The sequence below is a fragment of the Megascapheus bottae genome, chromosome 1 (genome assembly GCF_031878675.1).
Source record: "Megascapheus bottae isolate mThoBot1 chromosome 1, mThoBot2.hap1, whole genome shotgun sequence".
Classification (NCBI taxonomy): Eukaryota; Metazoa; Chordata; class Mammalia; order Rodentia; family Geomyidae; genus Megascapheus; species Megascapheus bottae.
In genome coordinates this window covers 96,042,089-96,068,737 of record NC_143509.1, presented here as the reverse complement: position 1 = coordinate 96,068,737, position 26,649 = coordinate 96,042,089, and the positions used below count along the sequence as shown (strand labels likewise).

Sequence of the window (26,649 nt, the reverse complement as noted above, 5' to 3'; positions counted from 1 at the left end):
TCATATTTCAAATGACATATTTAACAAACAAGTATTCAAGGAGGGAATCTCTATATACAATCACTGGCATTTATATTTTAGAACATAATCAAAATTAGGCTGAGGGTTTGTATGTCATAGATATATATTAATCTATGTAATAAAACATTATGTCTATAGAGTCATAAGTTTTTATGCCTATGTAGTTGTGTTTATAGTTCCAGTCCCATGTCCATAGCATTGGGTATGCAAATATTGAGCCCTCACCGTTGTACAGTTTAGATCTAACAGCCACATATTAAGGATACCAAGCACCTTTTGTTCCTTTGGTCTTGACTTGTCTCAATCAACATGATACGCTCTAGATTCATCCACTTCCCTGCAAATGCCATGATTTTTATCTTGTCTGTTGGCTATGTAGAATTTCATTGTATATATATATATGTATATATATATCACATTTTTTGTATCCATTCATCTGCAGAAGGGCATCTGGATTGTTTCCATCGCCTGGCTATTGTAAATAGTGCAGAGATGAACATAGCTGAGCAGGTGTCCTTATCATATCTTGGGTAATGGTATTCAGGTTAGATGCCCAGAAGTGGTATAGTAGGATCGTAGGGAAGGTCAATTTTCAGTTCTTTAAGAAACCTCTACACTGCTTTCCAGAGTAGTTGAACTAGTTTACAATCCCACCAGCAGTGCAGTAGGGTTCCTCCACAACCCTGCCACCATCTGTCATTGTCTGAGTTCAAAATCTTGGCCATTCTTGTTGGGGTAAGGTGGTATCTTAGGGTTGTTTTTATTTGCATTTCCTTTATGACCATGGATGATAAACATTTTCTCATATGCTTTTTGCCATTTTAATCTCTTCTTCTGATAAGTCTCTCTTTAGTTCCCTTGCCCATTTAGTGAATGGTTTGTTGGGTTTGGAGGGGAATAATTTCTTGAGTTCCCTGTAGATACTGGATACTAAGCATTTGTCAGATGTATTGTTGGTGAATATCTTTTCCCAGTTGGTTGTTTTTCTCTCTACTTTTGTGACTATGCTTTTATCTGTGCAGAAACTTTTTATTTTTAGGTAGTTCCATTTGTCCAGTCTCTCTCCAATCTGTTGTGACCCTGGGATTCTCTTCAGGAATCTTTTGCCTGTGCCTATGAGTTCCAGTGTCTCTCCTACTTCATCATGTAGCAGTTTCACTGTTTCCGGTCTGACATTGAGGTCTTTGATCCACTTTGAGTTAATGCTTGTGCATGGTGAAAGGCTAGGGTTAAATTTTAGTTTTTTGCATGTGGCTGCCCAGTTTTGCCAGCACCAATAATTGAATAGACTGTGTTTGTTCCACTGTATATCTTTGGCTCCTTTGTCAAATACAAGTTGCCTATAGGTATGTGGTTCTATTTCTGGGTCTTCTATTCTGTTCCATTGATCTTCTGGTATGTTTTTGTGCCAGGACTATGAGGGTTTTGTTATTAAGGCTCTATAGTAGAGTTTGAAGTCTGGTATTGTAATACCACAAGCATTGCTCTTTTTGCCTAGAATTTTTTTGGCTAGTCTAGGTCTTTTCTTGTTCCATATGAACCTTTGGATTGTATCTTCTATTTCAGTAAAGAATGTCTTTGGGATTTTGATGGGGATTGCACTGAATTTGTATATTAATTTTGGTAGTATGGCCATTTTCACTATATTGGTTCTCCCTATCCATGAGCATGGGATGTCTTTCCATTTCCTGGTGTCCTCTTTAATTTCTTTTGTTAGACTTTTATAGTTTTTATTAAATAATTCCTTTACATCTTTGGTTAACTTAATTCCTAAGTATTTTATTCTTTTGGGGGCTATTGCAAATGGGATTATTTTCTTGATTTGGCCTTCTGTTTGTGTATTGTTGGTGTACAAGGCTACTGACTTTGAAGTTTAACTTTGTATCCTGCCACTTTGTGAAAGTGGTTTATTAATTGTAGAAGTTTGGGAGTGGAGCTTATTGGGTCACTCAAGTAGAGGATCATGTCATCTGTGAATAGGGATAGTTTAATTTCTTCTTTCACTATGTGGATCCCTTTAATGTCCTTCTCTTGCCTTATTTCTCTGGCGAGGGTTCCAGCACTATATTGAAGAGAAGTGGAGAGAGTGGGCACCATGTCTAGTTCCTGATTTTAAGGTAAATGGTTCCAGTCTTTCACCATTTAGCATAATACTGGCTATAGTTTTGTTTTATATGGCTTAATTATTTTAAGGAATGTAACTCTTATTCGTATTTTTTCTAGTGCTTTCAACATGAATGGATGTTTTATTTTGTCAAATGCCTTCTCCACATCCAGAGAAATTATCATATGATTCTTATCCTTAGCTCTAATGATATGATAGTTGATTGATTTGTGAATGTTAAACCAGCCTTGCATCTGTGGGATGAAGCCTACTTGATTGTAGTATATAATTTTTTAAATTTCTTTCTGGATTCTGTTGGCTAGTATTTTACTGAGGAGTTTTGTGTCTGTGTTCATTAGAGAGATAGGTCTGTAGTTCTCTTTTTTTGTTTGGTCTTTCCCTGGTTTGGGGATGAGTGTAATATTAACTTCATAAAATGAGATTGGTATTGCTCCTTCTGCTTCTATTTCTTAGAAGAGATTTAAGAGCATAGGTGTTACTTCATCTTTAAACGTCTTGTAGAATTCCGCTGTGGAACCATCTGGACCTGGGCTCTTTTTGGTTGGCATTACCCTGATTGCTTCAGCTATTTCATTGTATGAAATTGGTTTGTTCAATTTGTTTACCTCTTCATGGTTCAATGTGGGTAGCCTATATTTATTTAAGAAGTCATCCATTTCTACTAGATTTTCTTGTTTCTTTGAATATAGGCCCTGTTAGTACTTATTCATTATGTGGACTGAATTTCTTGTTCCTGTGGGGTCTCTAATCTTTTTTATTTGAGTCACCTCTCTCCTTCTTTTTGATTAATATTGCCAGGGGTCTGTCAATTTTGGTGACTCTTTCAAAGAACTAACTTTTTGATTTATTAATTTTGTGTATAGTGGATCTTATTTCAATCTCTGATATTTCTGATTTTATTTTTGTTATTTCTGTCCTTCTAGCTGTTTTAGAATTAACTTTTTCTTGCTTCCCTTGGTGCTTCAATTTCTTTTCTAGGTTATTTACATGCTCTTCTTCTGTCTTTTTATAATGGGCTCCTAGTGTGATAAATTTGCCCCTTAGAACTGCCTTTGCTGTGCCCCATAAGTTCCTTGGTGATGTCTCTTGATTGTCATTACATTCAAGAAAGTTTTGAATTTCTTCTTTGATCTGATCTGTAACCCAGGACTTATTCAGAAGTGTGTTGTTCAGCTTCCAAGTGTTTGAATGTTTTTTTTTTGACTTTTACTGCATAGTTCAGAACTACTATGACTCCACTGTGGTTAGATAGAGTGCACGGGATTATATCAGTCCTCTTGTATCTGCTTAAGTTTTATGTATGAACTATAATATGATCTATTTTGGAGTGTAGTGTGTTCATTATGGTGCTGAGAAAAATGTATAAAGTTTCACCATTGGATGGAAGACTCTGTGTATATCTGTTAAGCCCATCTGGGTTATGGTGTTGTTTAAGTCGATGGTGTCTTTGCTTAACTTTTGTTGAGTTGACCTGTCATTTGTTGAGAGTGGCGTGTTGAGGTCTCACACTATGATTGTGTTTGAGTCTATCTTGTTCTGTAATTCTAAGAGAGTTTGTTTGATGTATTTGGTTGCTCCCGTGTTGGAGGAGTAAATGTTTATAACTATAATATTGTGGGTATGGATTGTACCCGTTACTAATTTGTAGTGGTCATCTATATCTTTATATACTAATTTTACTGAGAAGTTAATTTTGTCGGAGATTAAGATTTCTACTCCTGCTTTGTTGCATGGTGCATTAGAGTAGAAAATTCATTTCCATCCTTTTACTTGAATTTGTTTCTCTCTTTGGCCGTTAGGTAGGTCTCTTGGAGGCAACATATGGATGGGTTATGTTTCTTAATCCAGTCCGCTGATCTGCGTCTTTTGATTGGATGGTTCAGCCCGTTCACATTTAGGGAAATTATGGAGAAGTGGTCAGTGTCCATTGTCATTATTTATTTTTACTTCTAAGTTTCTTTCTCTCTCTTTTATCCCCTTTTGTGTTTAGAGAATAATAGGTAATTGCTCCTTGATGGGGCTTCTTGATGTTCTGCAATTTGTTCTCAATTAATTAATATTTTTAGTGCTATTTTAGTGTTCACGTATTCATATAGCTTCTCTTTAGAGTGAAATAGTCTTGTTTCTCCCTCAAATATAAATGCTAGTTTTGCTGGATATATCAGTCTGGGTTGGCAGTTGTTGGTCTTCAGGAGATGAATGATGTTTTTCCAAGCTTTTTCTGCAATTAGGGTTTGTGTGGAGAGATCTGCAGTTATTATAATTTTTTCCCCATTGTAGTATAGCTCTTTCTTTGTTTTTGCAGCATTTAAGATCGAATTCTTGGTATTCAGGTCTAGTGTTTTTACTATGATGTGTCTAGATGAGTTCCTTCTAGGATCTTGCCTGCTTGGATTTCTGAAATCTTCAGTAATATGAATCCCTTTTGAGGCTGGGGAAGTTCTCTGTTATGGTTTTGGTGAATTGTGCTGCATTCCTTTATTGATAAACTCTGCCCCTTCATTGCTCCCTATTATATGAAGATTAGATTCTTTTGGCTGTGTCTGCCAGGTCCTGGGGTTCTCTTTGGTGAATTCTGACTGATTTCTACACACTGATGATTCTCTGTTCCATCTCTTGTGTTTTATCTTCTGTTCCTTATGTCCTATTCTCCATCTCAGTCAATCTGTTGCTTATGCATCCATTTTTGTTTGAATTGTGGACACTGAGCTGATCATGTCTGCTGAGAGGGTATTAATCATTTCTTCCATTTCTCTTTTGAATTCGAGGAGCTCCTTGGTAATTTCCTTCTTATGTTCTGGAATTTTTTTTGGAATTCTGCTTTAATCTCTTTAGTCATGTCCAGAATCATCTCCTTGAATAGAGTCATGTTTTGTGTCTCTTCAGGTGTCCTCTCTTGGGATGGTGACATCTCTCTCATCCTTTCACTCTTGTTTCCTTTTGGACTTTGTTTGGGACATTGATTATTTATATATGTCATAATTTGTCTTTGTGCTTTCCAAGGCATGGAGGACTGTTGTTGTAAGTTCGTTCTGTGGTTGGTAGGTGGCAGTCTTTACTTGGGCTGGTGGTTCTGGGAATCTGTGTATACGTGTGGTTCTCAGCCAAATTAGTTCCGCTGCTGACTAGGTCAGAGTTTGCAGCTTTACCGGTGTTGGGCCTGGTTCCAGAGGCTGTGTGCCTCTGCACAGCTAGTTTACCTGCCCTGTCCCCAGGGGCGGGGCCTGGGCTCTGAGGGCGGGGCAGCACTTTTCTGGCTCTCAGAGGGCAACCTCGGCCCCTGCTGGTCTGTCCTTCGGTTCCCCACTGTGTTTTAACCGCTGTGGTGAGAGTCTTTCTGTGACTCGGTGGGGCCCCTTGGTGCTGTCTTGTTGGAGGCTTCTAGCAGATGGGTGCCCCACTTAGGTTTGGATCAGTCAGATGCTGGCTCCCAGACTACCCCACACCCCCACCCGCTGTTGGAAGGCAGGGTCAAAACGCCCCTCAGTCTCCAGTTTCAGTGACCTGGGAGAGAAGGCTGTTGGGTGGGTGGGAGCAGGGACACCTCCAGCCCCCTTTGGTGGGGTGCTGGGTCTTAGCGCCTGCCTGCCTGTCATTCTCCAGTCAATGGCCTGGGGGAGGGGGTTGTTGGGGGAAGGGACAGGATTCTGAATTCCTTGCCCCACTGCACTTGCCAGTCTTTCTTGGGCAGGGTGAAGGGGTCTGGGTTAAGTTCTGTAGCTTGCCACCAGGTCTGTTTTTTGATGGCTTTGGGGAATCTGCTGGACTACTTACTGCTCTGCGTTTGGCTGTGAGCTGCTCTGTGGTGATGGAGGGTTGTTTGCCTCCCCTTTGGTCTCCGCTGTCATCTGTGCTGTCTGCACCTGGTCTGTGTGGGTTCCTGTGTCTGGGTTCTACCTCTTGCTAGCATTGCTGGAGGTCAGGGCTTCCCAAGCCCAGCACCAGCTTCTGCAGCTTGGAGCGGGTGGTGAGGGGTGGGGGAGGGGTCCTCACATTTTGGATTCTTTGAGAAAGTTGGATATAAGCTTTATCTAGATTTCTTTTCTGGTTTGTGTACTTCTCCATTGCTTCTTGAATTTGTTGTTGTGGATTTCTTAAGATAATTGGCTCGTGGGATTCCCTGATTCTCTCTTTTTGTGGGAGGGAGCTAGCCTGGATCCCTATTGTCTCAGCATCATCTTCCGACTCTATATGCTCATTTTTAAGTCTAGCATCCAAATGTGAGAGGAAATATGGAACTGTTATCTTTCTGAGCTTTGCTTCCTTGCTTAGATAATCTCTAGACCTATTGTTTCTCTGCAAGTGATATGATTTCCTTTATGTCTTGATAATACTCCATTGTGTATATATGCCACATGTACTTGATTCACTTATCAGTTGTAGGACATCTAGGCTATTTCTTTAGCAGGGCTATTGTGAATAGTATAATGACAACTTGATTGAGTTTGGTATATTAGCCTGGTTGGTGTCTGAATTCAGTATTTGAAGTACATCATTTTAAGCTTTCCTTGCTTTGAGGGATTCAGTGGAGAAATCCACAGATGTCCTCCTTGCTTGTTGTCTCCATGGTCCATGAAGATATAGGAAAAATTGTTGTCAGCACATGCCATTTTCTCCTTCCTAAACTATCTCTCAAGAACTGAATATAGGGGGAAGGAAGATGGCGCCGAGACAATAGGGACGCTGCCTAGCTCTCTCTGACAAAAAGAGAGAACCAGGGAGTCCCACGAGCCAACTACCTTAAGAAATCTACAACAACAAACTCAAAAAGCAATGGAGAAGGACTTAAACCGGAAAAGAAATCCAGATAAAGCTCACATCCAACTTTCTCAAAGAATTCGGAACGCGAGGACCCCTCCCCCACCTCTCTCCAAACCGCGAAAGCCGCGGAAAGCAGCGAAAAGCGGCGGCTGGCACCGGCTCCAAGCCACGAAAAGCAGCGGCAGTGGAGGGCACCAGGCCAGGAGCCCAACTGCAGCAGAAACCAGCACAGAACCGGGCCAGCGAACGACGGAAGCAGCGGAACCAAGACGCAGAACCACAACAGCAAGCAGTGGAACCCAGACGCAGAACACAGGCGGCGGCTGAGACCCGAGGGGAGTGAAAGACTCCCCACCATCGTGGAGCACCCGCAGACGGACGAAGAGGCGTGAGTAATACAGCGCATCCCCAAACACATCGGGAAAGCTGAGCGGGTGCCAAGCAATAGAACTTAACTCAGACCCCAACACCCTGCCCGAGAAAGACTGGCGGGAGCAGGGGGGCAAGGAATTTAGAATCCTGCCCCTTCCCTCAACAGCCCCCTCCCTCAGGCCATTGACTGGAGATTGACAGGCGGGCTACCCATAAGACCCAGCACCCCACCAAGGGAGGCGGGGCTGTCCCAACTCCCACCCGCCCAATGGGCTCAACCCCCCGCCCTCTGACTGGAAACTGACAAGCGGGCGGACCCTAAGACTCAGCACCCCACCAGGGGAGGCGGAGCTGTCCCAGCTCCCACCCGCCCACCAGGCTCCTCTCCCAGGCCACTGGATCTAGAAAGTGCAGGGCTCTGGGACCCTGCCTTACAACAGCGGGTAGGGGGTGCGGAAAAATAGGACCAGCATCTGCCCCCCCTCAATTCTTGAGCGGGGCATCCTCCAGCTGGGAATCCTGAGCAAGACAGCACCGAGGGGCCCCCCAGAGTCACAGACTCTGACAAAGCAGTGGAAACACAGCAGGGATCTGAAGGCCAACCAGCAGCCAAGCTCCCAACAGTGAGAGGAACGAGGCAATAATCAGGAAAGCAACTCCTTTTGCAATAGCCTCAAAGAAATAAAGTACCTAGGAATTAGCTTAACTAAGAATGTAAAGGACCTTTTTGATGAAAACTTTAAAATCCTAAAAAAGGAAATTAAAGCAGAAATAAGGAAATGGAAAAACCTCCCATGCTCCTGGATTGGAAGAATCAACATTGTGAAAATGACAGTCTTGCCAAGGGCTATCTATAAATTCAACGCAATACCCATCAATATCCCAATGTCATTCTTTAAAGAAATAGGAGAGGCAATTCAAGATTTCATATGGAATGATAAAAGACCCCGTATAGCAAAAACACTTCTTAGCAGAAAGAACAGCACTGGAGGAATTTCAATTCCAAACATTAGACTCTATTACAGAGCTATAATTATCAAAACAGCTTGGTACTGGCACAAGAACAGGCCTGAAGACCAATGGAATAGAACGGAGGACCCAGATATTAAACCACAGACCTATGGCCACCTAATCTTTGACAAGGGAGCCAAAAAAAATAGAATGGAAGAAAGACAGCCTCTTCAACAAGTTGTGCTGGCAGAACTGGTTAAGCACCTGCAGAAAACTAAAGTTGGATCCTTCTTTGTTACCCTGCACTAGAATTAACTCCAAATGGATCAAAGACCTGGAGGTAAAAGCTGACACACTGAAAACTTTACAGGAAGGAATAGGAGATACACTAGGCCTCCTTGGCACAGGTAGAAACTTTCTTAATAAGGACCAAGAATCACAACAAATCAGAGAAAGGCTGGATAAGTGGGACTACATTAAACTGGAGCTTTTGTATGGCAAAGGCCATAGCTAGAAAATTAATTAGGAAGCCTACAGAGTAGGAGAAGATCTTCACCAACAAAACAATGGACAAAGGCCTCATATCTAAAATATATCAACAACTCAAAAAATTGAATCACTCCAAAACTAATCTCCAAAGTAACAACCATCCCATTAAAAAATGGGCCAAAGACTTAACGAGAGTCTTCTCTGAAGAAGAAACAAAAATGGCCTGTAGACACATGAAGAAATGCTCAACATCTCTGCTCATAAAAGAAATGCAAATCAAAACAACTCTAAGATTCCACCTCACTCCGGTTAGAATGGCCAGGATCAGGAAAATGAATAATAACAGATGCTGGAGGGGATGTGGCCAGGAGGGATCACTACTACACTGTTGGTGGGAGTGCAAACTCGTTCAACCACTATGGAAAGCAGTGTGGCAGTGCCTCAAAAGGCTAAACATAGAACTCCCCTATGACCCAGCAATTCCACTACTTGGCATTTACCCAACCATCCAGAAACAAGGGCATACTAAATCCACTAGCACAACAATGTTTATTGCAGCACTATTCACCATAGCAAAGATATGGAACCAACCTAGATGTCCCTCAGTTGATGAGTGGATCAACAAGTTGTGGTATTTGTACACAATGGAATTCTATGCTGCCCCATTTGTTAGGAAATGGAAAGACTTAGAAAAAATCATATTAAGTGAAGTAAGCCAGACTCAAAGGAACTTAGGCTCAATGGTTTCCCTCATTCGTCATAATCAGTAGAAACCTTGGGCTCTACTAGCAGAGATTTGCAATAGAGCAAAACCTTGATACATAAGACCATATAGTATGAAGCTAATTGAAAGGACCTCCAGGATATTGAAACAAAAGCCATATAATGAATGATTGTTGTCCTTAATGTACTATGTTGTCTCTCATCTCCTTTGCTGTCCCTTGGTTATCTCATATTGTTACAGTATCTCACTTTGTTATCTGATATATTGAATTTATTTGTATTTGGTTATTTGAAATTTGATAGGGAAGGGGGGAAAACCAAGATGGGTGGGGGGTGTGGGGGGGAGGGTAATGGGTACCCAGACATGTGAAAGGGTATCAATGTATGTGAATTAATGCACCTTTTATCTGGCAAATATCATGTAACCCTTTTACTAATTACAATAAAAAAATAAAATAAAATATCAAAAAAAGAACTGAGTATAAACTCTGAATGTGATTTTCCATATATTGATCAAGAATACATTTTAAATTCCCTGAAATTAGTTTTGTTTTCTTCTGAGAGGAGAGTGAGACAGAGATAGAGAGATAGAGAGAAAGAGAGAGAGAAAATCATTAGTAAGTGGAGTCAATAATATAATCACCTCCGCTAGACTATTTTGCTAGGTAGATTTTTACAACACATAGTATTGCTGGTTATTTCTAGGCATCTATCACCAGGAGAGCTTAAAATATCCTTGATTTGTCATATGTACTACTTACTTTATTAACAGAAACTAATCAGGAAGTCAGAGACAGTGTGAGAAGCAATTAATTAACGCATGACATATATGTTTCAGATATTAGCACACTAAGAATACAACTCTTTCCCTTTGAGTGTGTGTGTGTGTGTGTGTGTGTGTGTGTGTGTGTGTAGACACTGTCATGGACTACAGCTCTTTTTTTTCTTTTTGCCAGTGCACTGTCCTTGGACTTTTTCAAGGCTAGAGCTCTACCACTTGAACCACAGCACCACTTCCAGCTTTTTTCTATGTATGTGGTACCGAGGAATAGAACCCAGGTCTTCGTGCATGCTAGGCAAGCACTCTACCACTAGGCCAAACTCCCGGCCCCTGGACTACAGCTCTCATGATGGATATAGCTGTGGCTCTCATGATGGATATAGCTGCCACCATCCCTGTCATTATGGTGGTATTGGTTATCTGGCCTCTTTGGAGAAATTCTGTATAAGGCTGAGACTTTCACCAATTTCCCTGTTGCTGATCCTTCACTCCCTCAGTGCCTTTCTTTTTCATATTAAATAACAATCAGCTAGTGCTAGATTATTATAGCAGATCTTCAAATACCAGCATGCCAGAGCAGATGGAAAAAATATCTTGTAATTACAATTTCCCCAGAGATATATTTATAGTTTGAGTAATCATTGTTCTTTTGGATCCATTGTTCTTGCAAAATTGTCAAAGTGTTTTCAAGTGATAAATGTGAAAAACTTTTTTAAAATGTACTTTGGTATTTTAAATGTGTCATTGTTAACTTTTCTATGTACCCATGAATACTCTTTATTAGACAGGCAAAGCAAATTATGTGTGAGTTTACATTTCTTTCCCTCAATCTATCCATGTACTTCGTGAAAATCTCATGATGATGGTTTCCTACACAGGGAGAGAAAACGTTCAGCAGTCATTTCCACATAAAACTTAGAGTTCACAGACAGCTGCAGATTCTCTTTGGCAGTCTCACATCTCCACAGTGGAATTTTAATGCCATATTATCTCATCATTTACCACAGTGTGCTCAAAGTCATGCTGTCTTATGCTGTTTCTAAGCAGGAAACTACTCTGTTGTGTTCTTGGAAGCTTGATTCTTAATGGATTTTTTTCTACTGTGGCTTCATTTTAAGCTTCACTTAATGACAATGGAAAGAGGCCAGACAGACTTGAGAGACATAGAGCAATTGGTAGTTTTGGCTGCTGTTTTTGTTTCCCAATGTCCAGAGTGCTACCTCCTCACGACAAATGTGTGTATCATCTTATAGCACCCACATTGAATGCCCCCTTATCATACTCTACATCTGTTTCTCAATAATTGATAGAATCAGTTGTATCAAAGGACATCATTTGGGATGTGGTAGGGTCTTATTTTTTCGTATGCCAGCAGAAGGTCTTGAATCTGGGGCCTCTTTTTCTTGCTGCACTCCTCTTGTTAATAGTGGGTGCTCTAATGCTTGAGCCATACCTCCTTTCTCTTTGTTTACTGTTTGATTAGAGATAGATGCTCGTAGACATTGCTGCTCAGACTAGGTTTAATTAAAGATAATTGGGTCTCACCCTCCTGAGTAGTGAAGATTGATAGAATACAGTTCCCAGTGGTTTTAGACTAAATCCCCACTTTTACACTGGCCAGGCACTGCTCTCTGACCAGAGGTTAACTCCAACACTTCCTGCATTGTTCCTCTATTGCCAAGGCAGGGGAGGCAGAGCAAATCCTCTTAAAGTCTGCCTTTATATTTTTTCTTCTGCTTCAAGCTAAAGATAAACCTTAGAGGGCTCATGTGATGGGGTCAGGCTCATCCAAGGAATTTTCTATCCTTACAGTCAAGATTGTGCAATATGATACAACCTAGTCATGAGAATAAGTCATAACATTTCACCATCCCAGTAATTATACCTGCACCGCAGGTATACCATTCTGGCATGTTGTAAGGTATAGACATGAGTTCTTATAGGACCCTGAGTGTTGCTTTCCCTCTTGATTTGGTCAACTGAAAGTCTTTGCTTTGACATGGCTAGGTGTATTTGAAGCTGTTCATGTTAAGTGTACTGCTTAGAGTGCAAATGGCAGAACTTTCTGGTAGTCTTCTCTTCTTCATCTCTGGTGTATTCTACTGTAGCATTTGGCTCAAAAGAATGTAGAACTCCGCTAAAACTTTGTGCTTCTTCTCCTTGCCACATTCCTCTCTCAGAATTTACCTGATTATACCTTTACTTTTCAATTTTTTACCCTGAAGTCATATTTTAAAGAAGGTATTTCCCTATCAGTTCAGGTACAGCTTCATTGTCTTCTCTTGGTCATCACATCCTGTAAGGCTCTGCTGTATCTCTTCTCCTTACCAGATATCATTATTTTATGTCTCTTTTTACTGATTACACATCTTCTCTTATTTCCTATTGGAATACAGCAGTCAGAGACTTCATATTATTCTTCCCAATGCCTAGAGACACTAGCCATTCAGTGAATACTTTTTTGTCAAATGCCTAAATTAAGTATATATTTATGTGTATCTCTTCCACTAAGATGACAATTGCATGAGCTTGGGGTAATTTTTTTTTCTTTTTTTTATTTTTGTGTTCATCAAATGGCTAAATGTACTCTTATTTGTTGAGTGAATACATGAAAACTACCTTGAGTTTCAGACAAATGGAATACAAACAATTGAGTTACATGAGTCAAATCCAGATTGTTGACTTGGATAACTGGTAACTTTTGAAGTACTTCATAAGAAGAGAATTTTAGAACTATGGAAATATATATATATATATATATATATATATATATATATAGAGAGAGAGAGAGAGAGAGAGAGAGAGAGAGAGAGAGAACTGTAGATGATGAAAGTGATGGATGGGAAAATGGAAGGTATAGGTTTTCTTTTTGTCTTATTACACCTTTCACATTTTTAAAGTGGAATAAATTACAAAGCACTTATGCACAGACAAGAGGAATAAAGGCTGTGATTCTGCTATTGTGTGCTGATAATCAGTTAACTGTGTGGAGTGAACTTTGGCCACAGTGACAGATTGTGAGAATAACTGCATGCTTTTGAGAAAGGGCTGGTTCATGGACAGTAGGATTGAAAATGAACTAATGGGTGTTGTGACCAAATATCTCATTTTTAGGGATGGTTTATTCTTCTTTCATCTGTGCAGCTCAGATCCAGTATAATTAACTTGTGGTTCCATTTCACTATCTATTCACCAAGATACCCTTTTGCTTTTAAGTAATGACATGTGTATAAAATAATTTTTAATTAGTGATAAACCATACAATTCTAAGTGTAGATACTAATATAGAAATTCTAAAATGATGTGGATTGAAAAAAGAGAAAGAAATAGCCAAATAGATAACTTCTGGAAATTATATTCTTGATATTTCTTACAGTGGGGTACAGTAGGGTAGTTAATTCACTAGTAGAAGCTCAAAGTATTTAGCAATGGCTGCATCATTTCACTCACTGCATATGTCAATCACTCATTTGTTTCTATATCCTAGAGGTCCTTTCATTTAGCATCATACTAAATGGCCTTATGTATCTAGGTTTTGTTCTATTGCAAATCTCTGCTATGAGAGCCCAGGGTTTCTACTAATTATGACAAATAAGGGAAATCATTGAGCCTATGTTCCTTTGAGTCTGGCAAAAGAGGTTTTTCTTAAAAGAAATTATTTAAGTATTTTTAAGTATCCAAAAATGATGGAAAAGCAGTATTTCCTCAAAGAAATGCAGAAACGCATAGTATTTCATCAGTATTCAACCCAACAACCCTGTCTTCCAACAAGTTAATATCCCAGGACTATTTTTATGGACTATGCCATAGGTGTGACAACACCTAGATCTCCAGAGTTCTTTGTTCATTTTATCTTCAATTATCTTTTCATGCATGGTAAACAAGAATGCATCCTCCATAAAGTTTATAATCTTTTCTTTCCCTCCCTCCCTCCCTCCCTTCCTTCCTTCCTCCCTTCCTTCCTTCCTTCCTTCCTTCTTTGCTTCCTTCCTCCCTCCCTCCTTCCCTCCCTCTTTCCGGCTCTTTCATTTTCTTTTTCTTTTCTTTCTTTGTTGTGTTTTGATACCTGAAATAGAGAGACTGGTAAAATACTTGTTAAATAAATGAATGGAGAAAGGGCATGCAGGCTGCCTTGAATAGGCTATTAACTCCTGTAAGTATTTCTAAAACGAGTATTATATTCATCAGTAGTCATAATTCTCAAGAATGGAGGGAAGTTAAATTAAACCCACAGAGCTCCCTTATGACTCAGCAATCCCACTCCTGGGCATTTATCCAAATGTCCATAAACAAGGACATACTAAAGTTACTGGCACAACAATGTTCATTGCAGCACTATTTACCATAACTGAGCTATGGAACCAACCCAGGTGCCCCTCAGTAGATGAATGGATCAAGAAGATGTGCTATTTATACACAGTGGAATTCTATGCCATCAGAAAGAACAAAATCACCCCATTAGTAAGGAAATGGAAAGACGTGGGAAAAATCATATTAAGTGAAGTAACCCAGACCTAAAGAAACATAGGCTCCATGGTTTCCCTCATTTACATCCAGGATTCCCCTAGCAGAGGACCACAATAGCTCAATAGCTATGTGAATGTGGCCATATAGGATGAGAATAAGCAAAATGAATTCAGGATATAGAAACAAGAAGTTTATCTTTGTATTTGTTGTTCTTAACCTACAGTGTGAAGTTATTTATTTTCTTTCTCTCCTTTTCTCTCCTTATGGTTTATCTTACATTGTTATTGTATCTGACTTTGATACCTTGTATATTGCATAAATGTGTATTTGTTCATTTGGATAAGGGAAGGGGAAAATTAAGATGATTGGGAGGGTGGGGGATGAGAAACTGGAAGAAAAATGTGGGAAAGGGTATCAGTGTTCAAGAAGAAATGTACCCATCGCCTTACAAAAGTAACTAACCCCTCTATACATCACCCTGACAATAAAATACAACAGAAAAAAAAATAAAGAAACTGTCTACTGATCCAATTGAAGGTAATTTTTAAAGAATGATTAAAACACCTACTTTTAATTTTATTTTAAATGTGGTATAGTACCATTATTCATAAAACACTGCAAAAGCATAGTTTAAGTGCCCAATATCCCTCTCTGAGGTCATGTTCCTTCTAAAGACTAAATCATTTGCACTGGAGATGAGATTGGTTATCATCTATTAAGTCATCAGATATTTTATACATGTACCAAATAGAGAGGTACAAATATTATGTTCCCATAATAAAGAAAATCATAAGAAAAAACAAGTAAATAGATAAGATAAAATTGAAGATTTCTTCCATTTTAGGTCTTATATACTTTAATACTCTTATTTATTTTAAAATCTATTGGTAACATGTTTTACTGATAATTACTACTTTAATTACTTTACTACTTTATTGGTAAAAAATTTACTACAGAAAAACAAAAGGAATTCTTTCTTTTTTCTGTGTTTTGTTTCTCCTTACTGTTGTTCTTTCTTTCTCACTGATCTTTCCAATAATTATCTGTCACTATTCACTCCATTCTTCTATGAGACCTTCCTTGTCTCTACACATGAGTGAGAATCATCTCTAAATTATTTTTTTAAGGACACTACACACACAGTACTAATTTATATTCCCACTAACAATGCATGAGAGCTCTCCTTTTATTATCCTTGATAGAATTTGCTAGTTTTCATCTTTTTACTAATAGCAATATTTCCATTGAGGTTTTATAATCACAGAATAATGCCTTTATGTGAATGTGAATATACTTTTGTAAAGCATATGCTGGTTGAAGGAAAATTTTAAATATTGTTAAGAGAATAAAAAGAATGCAAAATGATACTTGTCAAAATTTTGAAATGTGAATGTATTTGTATACTAGAAAGATAAAAAAAAATCTCTGAGTTGTTTGTTTCTATAGAAATCAGCATGTGTGTGGGAGAGGTTAGTTCTTTCTTCCCTAGAAAGGGGGCTACATGCATTGAGAATGAGAAAGAGCTGATGAGTTGGTGTTCACATGTGCTCAAAACTTAAAGCTTTGGCTTTACTTATTTTTCATGAGTCAAACACAACATACATAGGAAACAGTTCTTTGAATCATGTGAGGCTATTTTATTAGCATTATTAATTGTACAGAGGATTTCATTGTGATTTTCATACAGGCCTATATTATTGTATCTTTGTTTGAATTCAATACATGTATTAATTTTTCTGAACCCCATTTCCTCCTTTATAATAGTTTGCTCTTCATTATGTTAGATCCACATGTATGTGGATACACTCTTTCTCTTATTAGGAAAAAAATCGGTCTAGTAAAATAATTTTAAAATTCCTTTACATTGTATTGAGTATCTAAAATTATAGTAAATTTTAGTTTTTCTAACTAAACAGGTCAATTGTGTTTCACCAATAACTGCATTGAAGTTGAAGGCTGCAAAGTACCGCTGAGATGAGCATGTGTAAGCAACCAATTATATTTTTCTCTTAATTACTCAATAAGGGAAAATGTATAATAAATGTGAGAAAAATTAAGAAATCACTTATGATGTTTATGGTAGTCAATTCTGTTCTGGAGAACAGAGCACACTTATTTAATATGATAATATGAATAAACAATAGAATGATTAAAAATGGTAGAAACTGGATATTGTGTGAGAAGGTATTTCCTAAACTGCAATTTTATTCTTAGTTGCAAATTTACTTGCTGACCTAAGGCACAGGTTTGAAGCTGTTAGATTTTTCTCCTGACTTCTATTGAGGATCATTTTGTTATAGTTTGGCTTGTCTAGGACTCACAATTTAGTCAATGTTTTTTAAAAAATGAAAATATTAGCTCTCAATGTTTTTAATTCTGTAGTATCTAGCCATAAATGTATATTTCCTTGATTATTTGGAATTTAGAACCTGAGATAGGATAATGTATGTCCAGGCAGTTATTTATAAAGAGTTAGCACGACTCTTTCCAATGCTCTTCTCAATGATAGCTGCCAGGCAGGCTGTCTTTACAGGAGGCATGACATTTAAGTCCTTCGGGGACATCAGCTTTAGTTACTTTAAAAATGAAATATCATTGCACTCCCAAATATGTGTCTCAGCTGATTACATGTTAAGACCCACATCAACAGCCAGGGAGCCTCAAAGGTTACAGTGCAATTAGAAGGTAAGTGCAATCCTCAATGGCACAATTTGAATATTTGAGGTTATTGGGAATTTGTTTATGGAGTTTGGAACTCAGAAACTCAAGCATGTATGGAAAATTATAAACACCCTCCTATTTTATTGGAGGCAAAATGTTATTTCAGGCATCCGCATAAAGCAGAACATCAAACAAGCTGCAGGAGGTTTAAATGACAAGGTGCATAAACAAGTGGAAGATGTGGTTGAGTGCTAGGCCACAAGACAATTGGCACAGTTTCTCTGTATTTGTTTTTTAATGAGTGACATGGGGAGGTGTGGCTGTCACACCCCAGGAATGGATATAAATGTTCCTTTGCAGCCATTGTCACAGAACTCACCTTGCACAGCAAAACAAACTCCTCTTCTGACACCATGAGCTACTACGGCAGCTACTACGGAGGCCTGGGCTATGGCTATGGTAGCTTCGGTGGCCTGGGCTATGGCTATGACTGTGGGTGCCGCGGCTTCGGCAGGCTGGGCTATGGCTCTGGCTATGGAAGCTACGGCTATGGCTCTGGATTTGGGGGCTATGGATATGGCTGTTGCCGTCCTTCCTGCTATGGTGGTTATGGGACTTTTGGTTTCTATTGAATAAATACCTAAAATTTATAGTACTTGTCTTTGTGTTCCATGAAACCCACCTATCTTCTAGGGAAATCAATTCCATTGTCTTCTGCATGCTTTCTTTACCTGGTTTCTGACAATTATGAGAAGAAAACTAGATGAACTAAGGTATTGATATTTGATTAGTGATGGTCTTCAAGGGTGATTAGTAATAGTTTTCAAGAATGGAATGAATAGAGTCATCGCATTTCTTTTGCCTTTGATATCAAAAATACAGTAACAAACTTGAACCGACCTGGAAAATGTGCTTGGGATTTAATGTTCATAACAGATTAGCTGTTCACATTTATAATAATTTAACATATTTCATTAATGGCTGTTACTTTCTCCTTTCTTTTTTTTTACATATTCATTACTCACTTCCATTTCTTCTTTTACATCTTTTTTTTTACCTTTCCTTCAATACTTTTTGCTTACTATACTTGCTAACATCAGTCGGTATATTTTCCTCTCTACGAACATTTAAGAATTTTGTACCTAAAAATTTAAGCATTTCCAATGATGATAGAGAAACTTGGCTTTATTAATAAATACTTTGTAAATTCTTAGGTCAGGAGATGGGTACATGATGATATTTCTTTTTAGCATTTATTCTTTTTCTGCTTGGCTACAATTTTCACAAAAGAAGGCTGAAAATGTGTTCACTTTGGTCCCAGATCCACATGATCCTATTAAGTTAAACTCATGAAAATCATTCCAAAAGAAACAAAAATCTCCATATTTCTATATCTCATCCATATAATATAAATACATACATATATACACTATATAAATACAAATATGTATTATAATCAAGTGCTAAAATCTCAGACAAAAAATACTGCATATAACACCACTTAACAATGGAAGATATTTTTGTGATAGTAAAGAACAAGTTACTCTTGGATCAGAAAATAACTTAACTAGTAGTTTCACATAATATAGAAGCTTCTTCTATCTGGAGGTTTATGGACAGGACAGGAAAAGCAAAGCAAGTAGACCTTTGCTGTGGTTCTAAAAATCCTTGGTAGAAAAGAACTCATCCCTTTGTCCAGTTACATCATTGAGTTCTCCACTAAAGGTTTTCCTGAAGTAATTTTCTCTTCAAGGGAATTTTCATGCTACTCTCTTTTCCCATTCTGTCTATTCAGTTTTTCCTGATACGGCTTTGCCCATCACAGTGCATTATAGAAATAACTTTATCATTTTTTCCCACTAAATTGGTACTTCTCTTTTCAACTTGCTTTTCTAATTTTGTTTCTTCCCTCATAGTTACATCGAAGGCCCGGCACTTGTGTCATTTGTAGTGTTGTTTCTGTTGGTATACATATTTTTTTTAGAAAACAACTCTAGAAGATTTATATCTCTAGAGCTGCTAACACCATATATAATTAGGAAGATGGAGATTTCAATTATTAACAAAAATCAGATTTCCAACATTATTCTTTGACTTCAGTTTAGATGACTTAATAAAACAGAAGACTGCAAGTGCATTACCACAGATATACTTTTGGTGTTTAACAACATTGATAGAAAATATACCACTTGTGAAGTTTGGAAGTCAGGGACACACTAATTTATTAGTTGCTTACAGACTTCTACACTTTTAAACTTAACAATTTAACCCAAAGTCTACTATCTACTCTATTTTATTTTTTATTTATTATTTTTTATTATCGGGGTAATGTATAGAGGGGTTACAGTTACATTCACCAGGTAGTAGGTGCATTACTTCTCACAAATTGATACCCCTTCTCATGTTTTTGTCCCCATTTCCCTCCCCCAACTCCCTCCCAATCATCTTGTTTTCCCCCTTCCCTTTCCTATTTCACATAAACAAATGATCATATATACAGTATACCTGGTAACAAAGTCAGATACTGTAACAATATGAGATTAACCAAAGGACAAAAAAAGAAGAGAAATAAAATAGCACATTAAGAACAATAACACAAGATAAAGCTCTTGTTTCCATATCCTAGAGATCTTTTCATTTAGTCTCATCCTATATGACTTTATGCACCTAGATTTTTTGCTATTGTAATCCTCTGCTAGAAAAGTCCTAGATATGTACTAATTATTACAAATGAGGGAAACAATTGAGGCTATGTTCCTTTAGGTCTGTCTTACTTCACTTAATATGACATTTTCCAACTCTTTTCATTTCCTTAAGAATGGGGCTAGGTCATTCTTTTGATAGCAGCATGGAATTCCATTCTATATAAGTAGCACATCTTCTTAATCCATTCATCTATGGAGGGGCATCTGGTTCCATATCTTTGCTATGGTAAATAGTGCTGCAGTAAACATCATTGTTCTAGTGGCTTTAGTATGTCCTTGTTTCTGGACATTTGGGTAAATGTCAGGGAGTGGAATTTCTGGGTCATAGGGGAAAAATCACCACATTGCTCTCCATAGTGGTTGAACCAGTTTACACTCCCACCAACAGTGTAGTAGTGATGCCTCCTGGCCACATCCCTGCCCCATCTCTTGTTATTAGATTTCTTGATCATGGCCATTCTAACCGGAGTGAAGTGGAATCTCAAAGTTGTTTTGATTTGCATTTCTTTTAAGGCCAGAGGTATGGAGCATTTCTTCATGAGTCTCTAGGCCATTCTTCTTTCCTCTTTTAATGGGGCAGTTGTTTTTTTTTTTTTTTTGAAGATTTGTTTTTGAGAGATTCGGGTTTTTTTTAGATGTAAATATATTTTAGATATGTATAGAGTACATAGCTACAACCCATACAATGTAATGAGAATATATTTCTTCTTTTCAAGGAATAGCCAATAGGTAAACCATTTTTGTTCTAAATTCTAAGTCCGGTGAAACATAATAGAATTCTGTTTGGGCAAATCAACAGCCTTCTGAAGGGTATTTTAAATCAGGATGGGGTAGAAGATTTTTTAGAAAGTTGACCTATATTTGGAACAGTATCCCAGGATCAAGAAGCAGCTGATAGTCTCAGAAGTGCACAGCTGGTGGATCTCTTATACTGGAACTCAACACACTGCACTTATTTTTGGCACACGAAGATCTCCATGGTAGTTTATAAATGATCAGGACACTTTGCTGATAAAACAATGTGATTTTTAAGAACTTCAATGCATTTTTTAATGGCTAAGATAAATAATGGCTGGAAAATGAAAGGAACAGATATTATTGTTAGAATGTTAACCTGGAACTTGTATGGAAAAAGAGTCAGGGCAGAACACTTCCTCAGTCAGTGCCACTAATAATCAAGTCTTCCATTCATCTATGGGACAATGATAAAGAACTTCCAAACATAGTTGTAACAACAAGATTTACCAGAGTAATTCACAGAAGTCCACATATATGGCTCACCTGAAGAGAAGTGAAAGGCATATCAGTAAAAGAACTCACAGGAATAATTGTAAAATAAGGGCTTTCGAGACCATATCCAAAAGTGTGGATTGTGTGATTAAGAGAGAGAAATGAGGCTTCTTTGTAGGGACAGGTGAGTCTATTTCCTCCTGCAGGGCATGGAATTTGTCATCTAATTCAAATGAGAAACTGAAGGAGTGAAAAATCACTAGTGCAAATACTTCTATTCAGAAGAATATTCAGTGAAATTCCTTGGGAAAATGTATCCAGTGACTGAAAAGAAAAATAGGTGAGATCTCAGAGTTAATGAATCAATAGGAATTCTTTGTCAGCAGAGAATTGATAAAGGAGGCTCATCAAATGTTCCTGACAGTAAATAAGAGAAGAAAGGAAGCCTAAAGAATGCATGGCTGTGATGGACAGCAGTGACAAATGTCAAAACTTCAAATAAACAACAACAAAACCCCACAAGGTTTCCTCTAAACATGGCTTTGTTATTTCACCCCACCCAAGAAGGAGCAAAAACCTGGGGCTTCGGGAATGGTAAATTGCTAAGACAATGGAATTCATATTAAAAAAGAAAAGCACTCAGGTTAGCTAATGACAGGGCTACTGGAAGCTATCAGCCAGATTAGCCAGTGTGAATTGGAACTCCTGTAAATTCTTTGAAGAGGCTGCTATCCTTCTTCATCTTGGAAACATTTTGTTCTGAGGAATGCAAACTCATTAAGGTATAATTATTACTAACAGTTCTTTAATAAGAGTTCAGCCCTTTTGTTCAGTCAGAAAGGAGCAATTGAAAATAATTGACAGCTTTTCTGTGATAGGGAAATGAGATCACCTGTTCCTGAACACACCCACCACTGAGGGTATAAAAGCTTTGGGGGAAGATGAAGAACCATACAATCTGCAATTTCATCTTCAGTGTGAAACCAGCTCACCTCTCCTGACACCATGAGCTACTACGGCAGCTACTACGGAGGCCTGGGCTATGGCTCTGGAGGCTTCGGAGGACTGGGCTATGGCTATGGCTGTGGATGCAGCAGCTTCGGCAGGTTGGGCTATGGCTCTGGCTATGGAGGCTATGGCTATGGCTCTGGCTGTGGAGGCTACGGCTATGGCTCTGGCTTTGGCTCTGGCTTTGGAAGCTACGGGTATGGATGCTATCGCCCTTCATGCTGTGGAAGATACGGATTCTCCCGCTTCTACTGAAAATTTTGCTGATCTGGAGACGCCCATCTTCTTGCTACTTTCCCACACGCTTCAATGACATGAGGGCTTTACTTCAGTCAGAGAAAATCTCATTTGTTGACTTCAATGCTGCAGAGGGAGCCTGCTGTCCATTTCTTTGGAAGCATCTGGAATCTTCCTGTTGAATTTTGGGGTTTCAACCACTATTTCTTAGTCACTGATGCTTTGTTGGGACTATGAAAGACCTGTAGCTTTGACGTAGCTTTTAATAAACGTGTTTGTGTGAACTAGCAGTGGTGACTGGATCAATTCATTTCAATACATTTCAAATGGGAAGAAGGGACTACAATCACATTGTTAGTCTTGTTAATACAATTGCTAGCCTATATCCAAAACGAAATGTACTTCTGCCTGAATTACATGACTCTAACCCCTCTGTTTTTGGATTTTAAATGAAAAACTGTTAAGTCTTTTTTTAAGTCTGAACTGATATATTGATTCAATAATGCTTGGATTTAACAACGAATTTAATTCAACATATATTCACTGCTTTGACTTCGTGTAAGGGTACCAATCTTAGTGCTGAAAGATGGATGGAATGAGGATTGGTGTCCAGGGAATTTTCATTGAAACTTCCATTGATTCACACACACCCTGGGAATTTGGCACCTACCATCTTGTTCATTAGGTAGTATGTTTTCTGAATTCTACTGTGTTTATTACTTGGCAAGTGCGTTCTGCTAGTATACCTGATGACGTTGGTTGTAGAGTGTGAACTCACTATGAGTTTTGGAGGTCCAAGATTCTAACAAGGACTCACTCATTGTTGTTCTAGACTATAGCTTCATCCGTTGTGTGTTACTGCTTGCTCATGAGTCAACATGTAAGTTCAATGGTTTGGCTCCAAAAAGACTAGGATCTGAATTTTGGTTTTATTAGTGTATAATTTTTCAGCCTTGGGTAAACAGTGGTTCACACTTCCTTTTAGCTTCTAAATTGCGTTTAGTATCTGTCTGTAATGTGTGGTCAGTTATATAATGTGAATTTCTATTCATTTGATCAATTTAAGATCAAATGCCAGAATTTGTGAAATATTTAAGAGTGAATGATTGTGAATTACTTTTCTTTTTATGCAGACCATTACTTTTTACAGTCTTGGGTTTGAACTCAGGGCTGTGTGCTTACTAGGTAGGGAATTCTATCATTTAAGATACTACCACAATTCCCTTTATATTATATTTGTTTCTCTTTTGGATAGTACTGGAGTTTAAACTCAGGGCCCCAATGCTTACTAAGCAAATGCTTTACCACTCCATCCAAGATCCAAGTCTTTGCTTACTTTCTTCATAATGTTTTACCCTTTTTCCTGGTCCATCCTGAAATAGAGATTCTCATACTTCTGTTTCCAGTATGGCTATGATCCAGGAGTAAATCACAATGCTTGGCTAGTTCTTTCAGAGTCTTCCAAACCTTTCTTTTTCCTCCATTCTGATTGCAAAGAAAGATTGTCCTGTCATGGTGTCATAAATGGGATTAAAATCATGTGTCACCATGCCCAGGCTGTTTCCTGAATAAAAATAATGTCTACTTATGCATTTAAAAAGGTAATTAAAGATGGATAGGTCTAACTATATCATCTGTATATTTATATCTGTCATTTGTAAGTATATGTCTATCTCTGCATTTAGCATCATCCATCTGAGAATCTATAGTTATGCTAGCCTTGTACTGTGGAATTACTAAAATGTTGTGATGAGTTTGAGTACAGAGATGTGGAAGTTTAGAAATCTGGAAAAAAATATCAATGGCACTTTTAATCTGAAACTAAATGGTTATCCTGGAATCTAGAGATAGGTGCTTGAGAGAGACCCAAGCACATTCTTTATTAAAAATTATACTACAAGGTGCTATAGAAGCAGTAGGTATTCTGGCTAAATGCTAATGAAAGAATTAGGGCTAACATGAGTAACTCCATCATGACCTCACAGAGAATAGGCAGAAGTTCTAGAAAAACTCCACCCATTCCAATCCTCTGAAGTTGCCTGAACAGCAGTGGCACAAGATGACTCTATTGTCTAAAGAAGGGACAGGAAGTCTGCACTCTGAGGAAGGTGGTGGACCATTGTCATAATGGAGTTACTTGAAGAAAGCACAGAAATATTATGGGAAACCTTATCCTAGGACCACAGAATCCAGAATCCTCACACTCATGTCAGCCTGATTTCTGCCATATTTGAATGGTATATTCTGGAGTGAAATGAAAATTATGAAAAAATGAATACTAATTCTGTGAATAAAGTCAGATACTTGGTATATTGTATATATTAGTTTGTTTATTTCAAATAGGGAGAGGAAGCAGGGGAAACAAGATGGTTGGAAGGGGGTGGGGACAAAAACATAAGGGGTATCAATGGGAAAGAAATAACTGTAACCCTTCTATACATTATTCCAACAATAAAATTAAAAAAAGAAATTTTGTGAATAAGAAAATGAACAAATAAAAATGCTAACATAATCACACAAAAAAGAAAGAATGGATGAAATAGAAAATATAGTAAATTTTTTAAAAAATAAAAAATAGAATATCCAAGAGCACTGGAACAATGCCAAATGAATTATTGCCTATCTATCCATCTAATCCATCTATCCATCTTATCTATCTGTCTATCTATATCAGTTATCTATCTAACTATATCTATCAGTTTCTAGAAAGGGAAGAGAATGAAGCAGAATAAACATATGAGGAAATAGTAGTTGAAATTTTTCTATATTTAATGAAAGAAAGATATCCTGAATCCAAGGCAAATACAATAGACTTGGAGAAGAGAATATCAACAAGATATCCCAGACAAATATATTTATTAGTTTATTTAAAATAGGATAGGGAAAGGGGGAAAACAAGATGAAGGGAGGAGGGGGGAGGGAAATGGGGATCAAGACATGAGAAAGGGTAATAATGTTTGTGAAGTAATGCACCTTCTATCTGGTGAATATAATGTAACCCTTCTATTAATTACAATAAAATATATTAAAAAAGATCTCCCAAACACAGCAGATTAAAAACAGAAAGAAAGTGAAATATACCAAACTTTGTCACAGGCATACAGAAATATGAGAGGAGGGAGAGAGGGAGAGGGAGAAGGGGGAGGAAAGAAAAGTGGAGGGAGAGAGGAAACAATTGCAAAGAGAAAGAGAAATAATCCATAAGGTGTCTAAGACCTATCCAAACAGAAATTAAAAAAAATAAGATTAAAGCTTATTTCTTTTCAGTCACCATGAAATCCTAAAAAGAGATTCAGATGATTAAAATAGTGAATTAAAATAAAACATAATCTCATGGTCTTTGAAAATGACCTTTTAAAGTGAAAGTAAAATGGATACACTGTAAAAATCAAACAAAAGCCAATCAACAGATGAGGTGAATTCAAAGTATACACATATATATTGGAATATATCACAACAAACGCTTTTTGTAATATATAGTACTAAAAAAGATAACAGAAGCAGTCTAATTAAAAATGACTGTCATGGGGACCAAAACATGAGAAAGGGTATCAATGTTTGTGAAGTAATGTACCTTCTATTGGGTGAATATAATGTAACCCTTCTATTAATTACAATAAAAATTAAAAAAATAAAAATACTATTTATATAAAGCAGTAAAAGGTGTGGCTTAAGATAGGGAAGTATTTTAGAAATTGACCTTTGGGATTTAGGGACAAATAAGCTAATCTGTGTTATATTTTTGTAATTTAGTGAGGCAGGGCTATGTAGTCCCATCCTTGCTTATAAATGAAATCCTCCTTCCTCTGCCTCTCCACTGTGTACAACCACTTCAGAGATTTGTCTGAAGCTTATATTTGGATTATGATAATGGGTCCAATGTGTCATCTCTTTTTCTGTTTAACTAAAATTTAAAGTAGAATGAGGCCTGTCAACAAGGTAGAGCAAAACTACTTCACTTTCAGTGTTTCCCAGATGAGCCATTGTAGAGAGAAGAGTCTAGGGCCAGCTGGGTAGGACACGAACAAAATCTGAATTTGATGCCTAAGTGTGACAAATTTACTGGGAACCTCAGAGTAACAGAAGAATCTATCCCAAACTCCTAGCCCACAAAGAAA

General features: G+C 37.8%; 1 protein-coding gene across 3 annotated transcripts; it reads left to right on the top strand.

Annotated features, from left to right (window-relative positions):
* The first annotated feature begins 17,764 nt into the window (after positions 1–17,764).
* Positions 17,765–22,775, top strand: LOC150069627 (keratin-associated protein 19-6-like). 3 transcript variants are annotated; one of them, XM_090333623.1, is made up of 2 exons: positions 17,765–17,847; positions 22,309–22,775. In XM_090333623.1, the coding sequence occupies exons 1-2, from the start codon at positions 17,765–17,767 to the stop codon at positions 22,547–22,549; spliced, it is 324 nt and encodes a 107-aa protein (XP_090189749.1). In that variant the 3' UTR covers positions 22,550–22,775. The 3 variants fall into 3 exon arrangements, with proteins under 3 accessions (XP_090189749.1, XP_090189753.1, XP_090189754.1); XM_090333627.1 differs by having other exon boundaries at positions 17,765–17,923; positions 22,397–22,775; XM_090333628.1 differs by lacking the exon at positions 22,309–22,775 and adding an exon at positions 17,893–17,983.
* The last annotated feature ends 3,874 nt before the right edge of the window (positions 22,776–26,649 follow it).

Coding starts and splice junctions, on each gene's coding strand:
- LOC150069627 (XM_090333623.1), top strand. CDS start 17,765: ATGAGCTACTACGGCAGCTACTACGGAGGCCTGGGCTATGGCTATGGT. Junction 17,848..22,308: donor GGCTATGGCTATGACTGTGG/GTGCCGCGGCTT, acceptor CTACTACGGCAG/CTACTACGGAGGCCTGGGCT.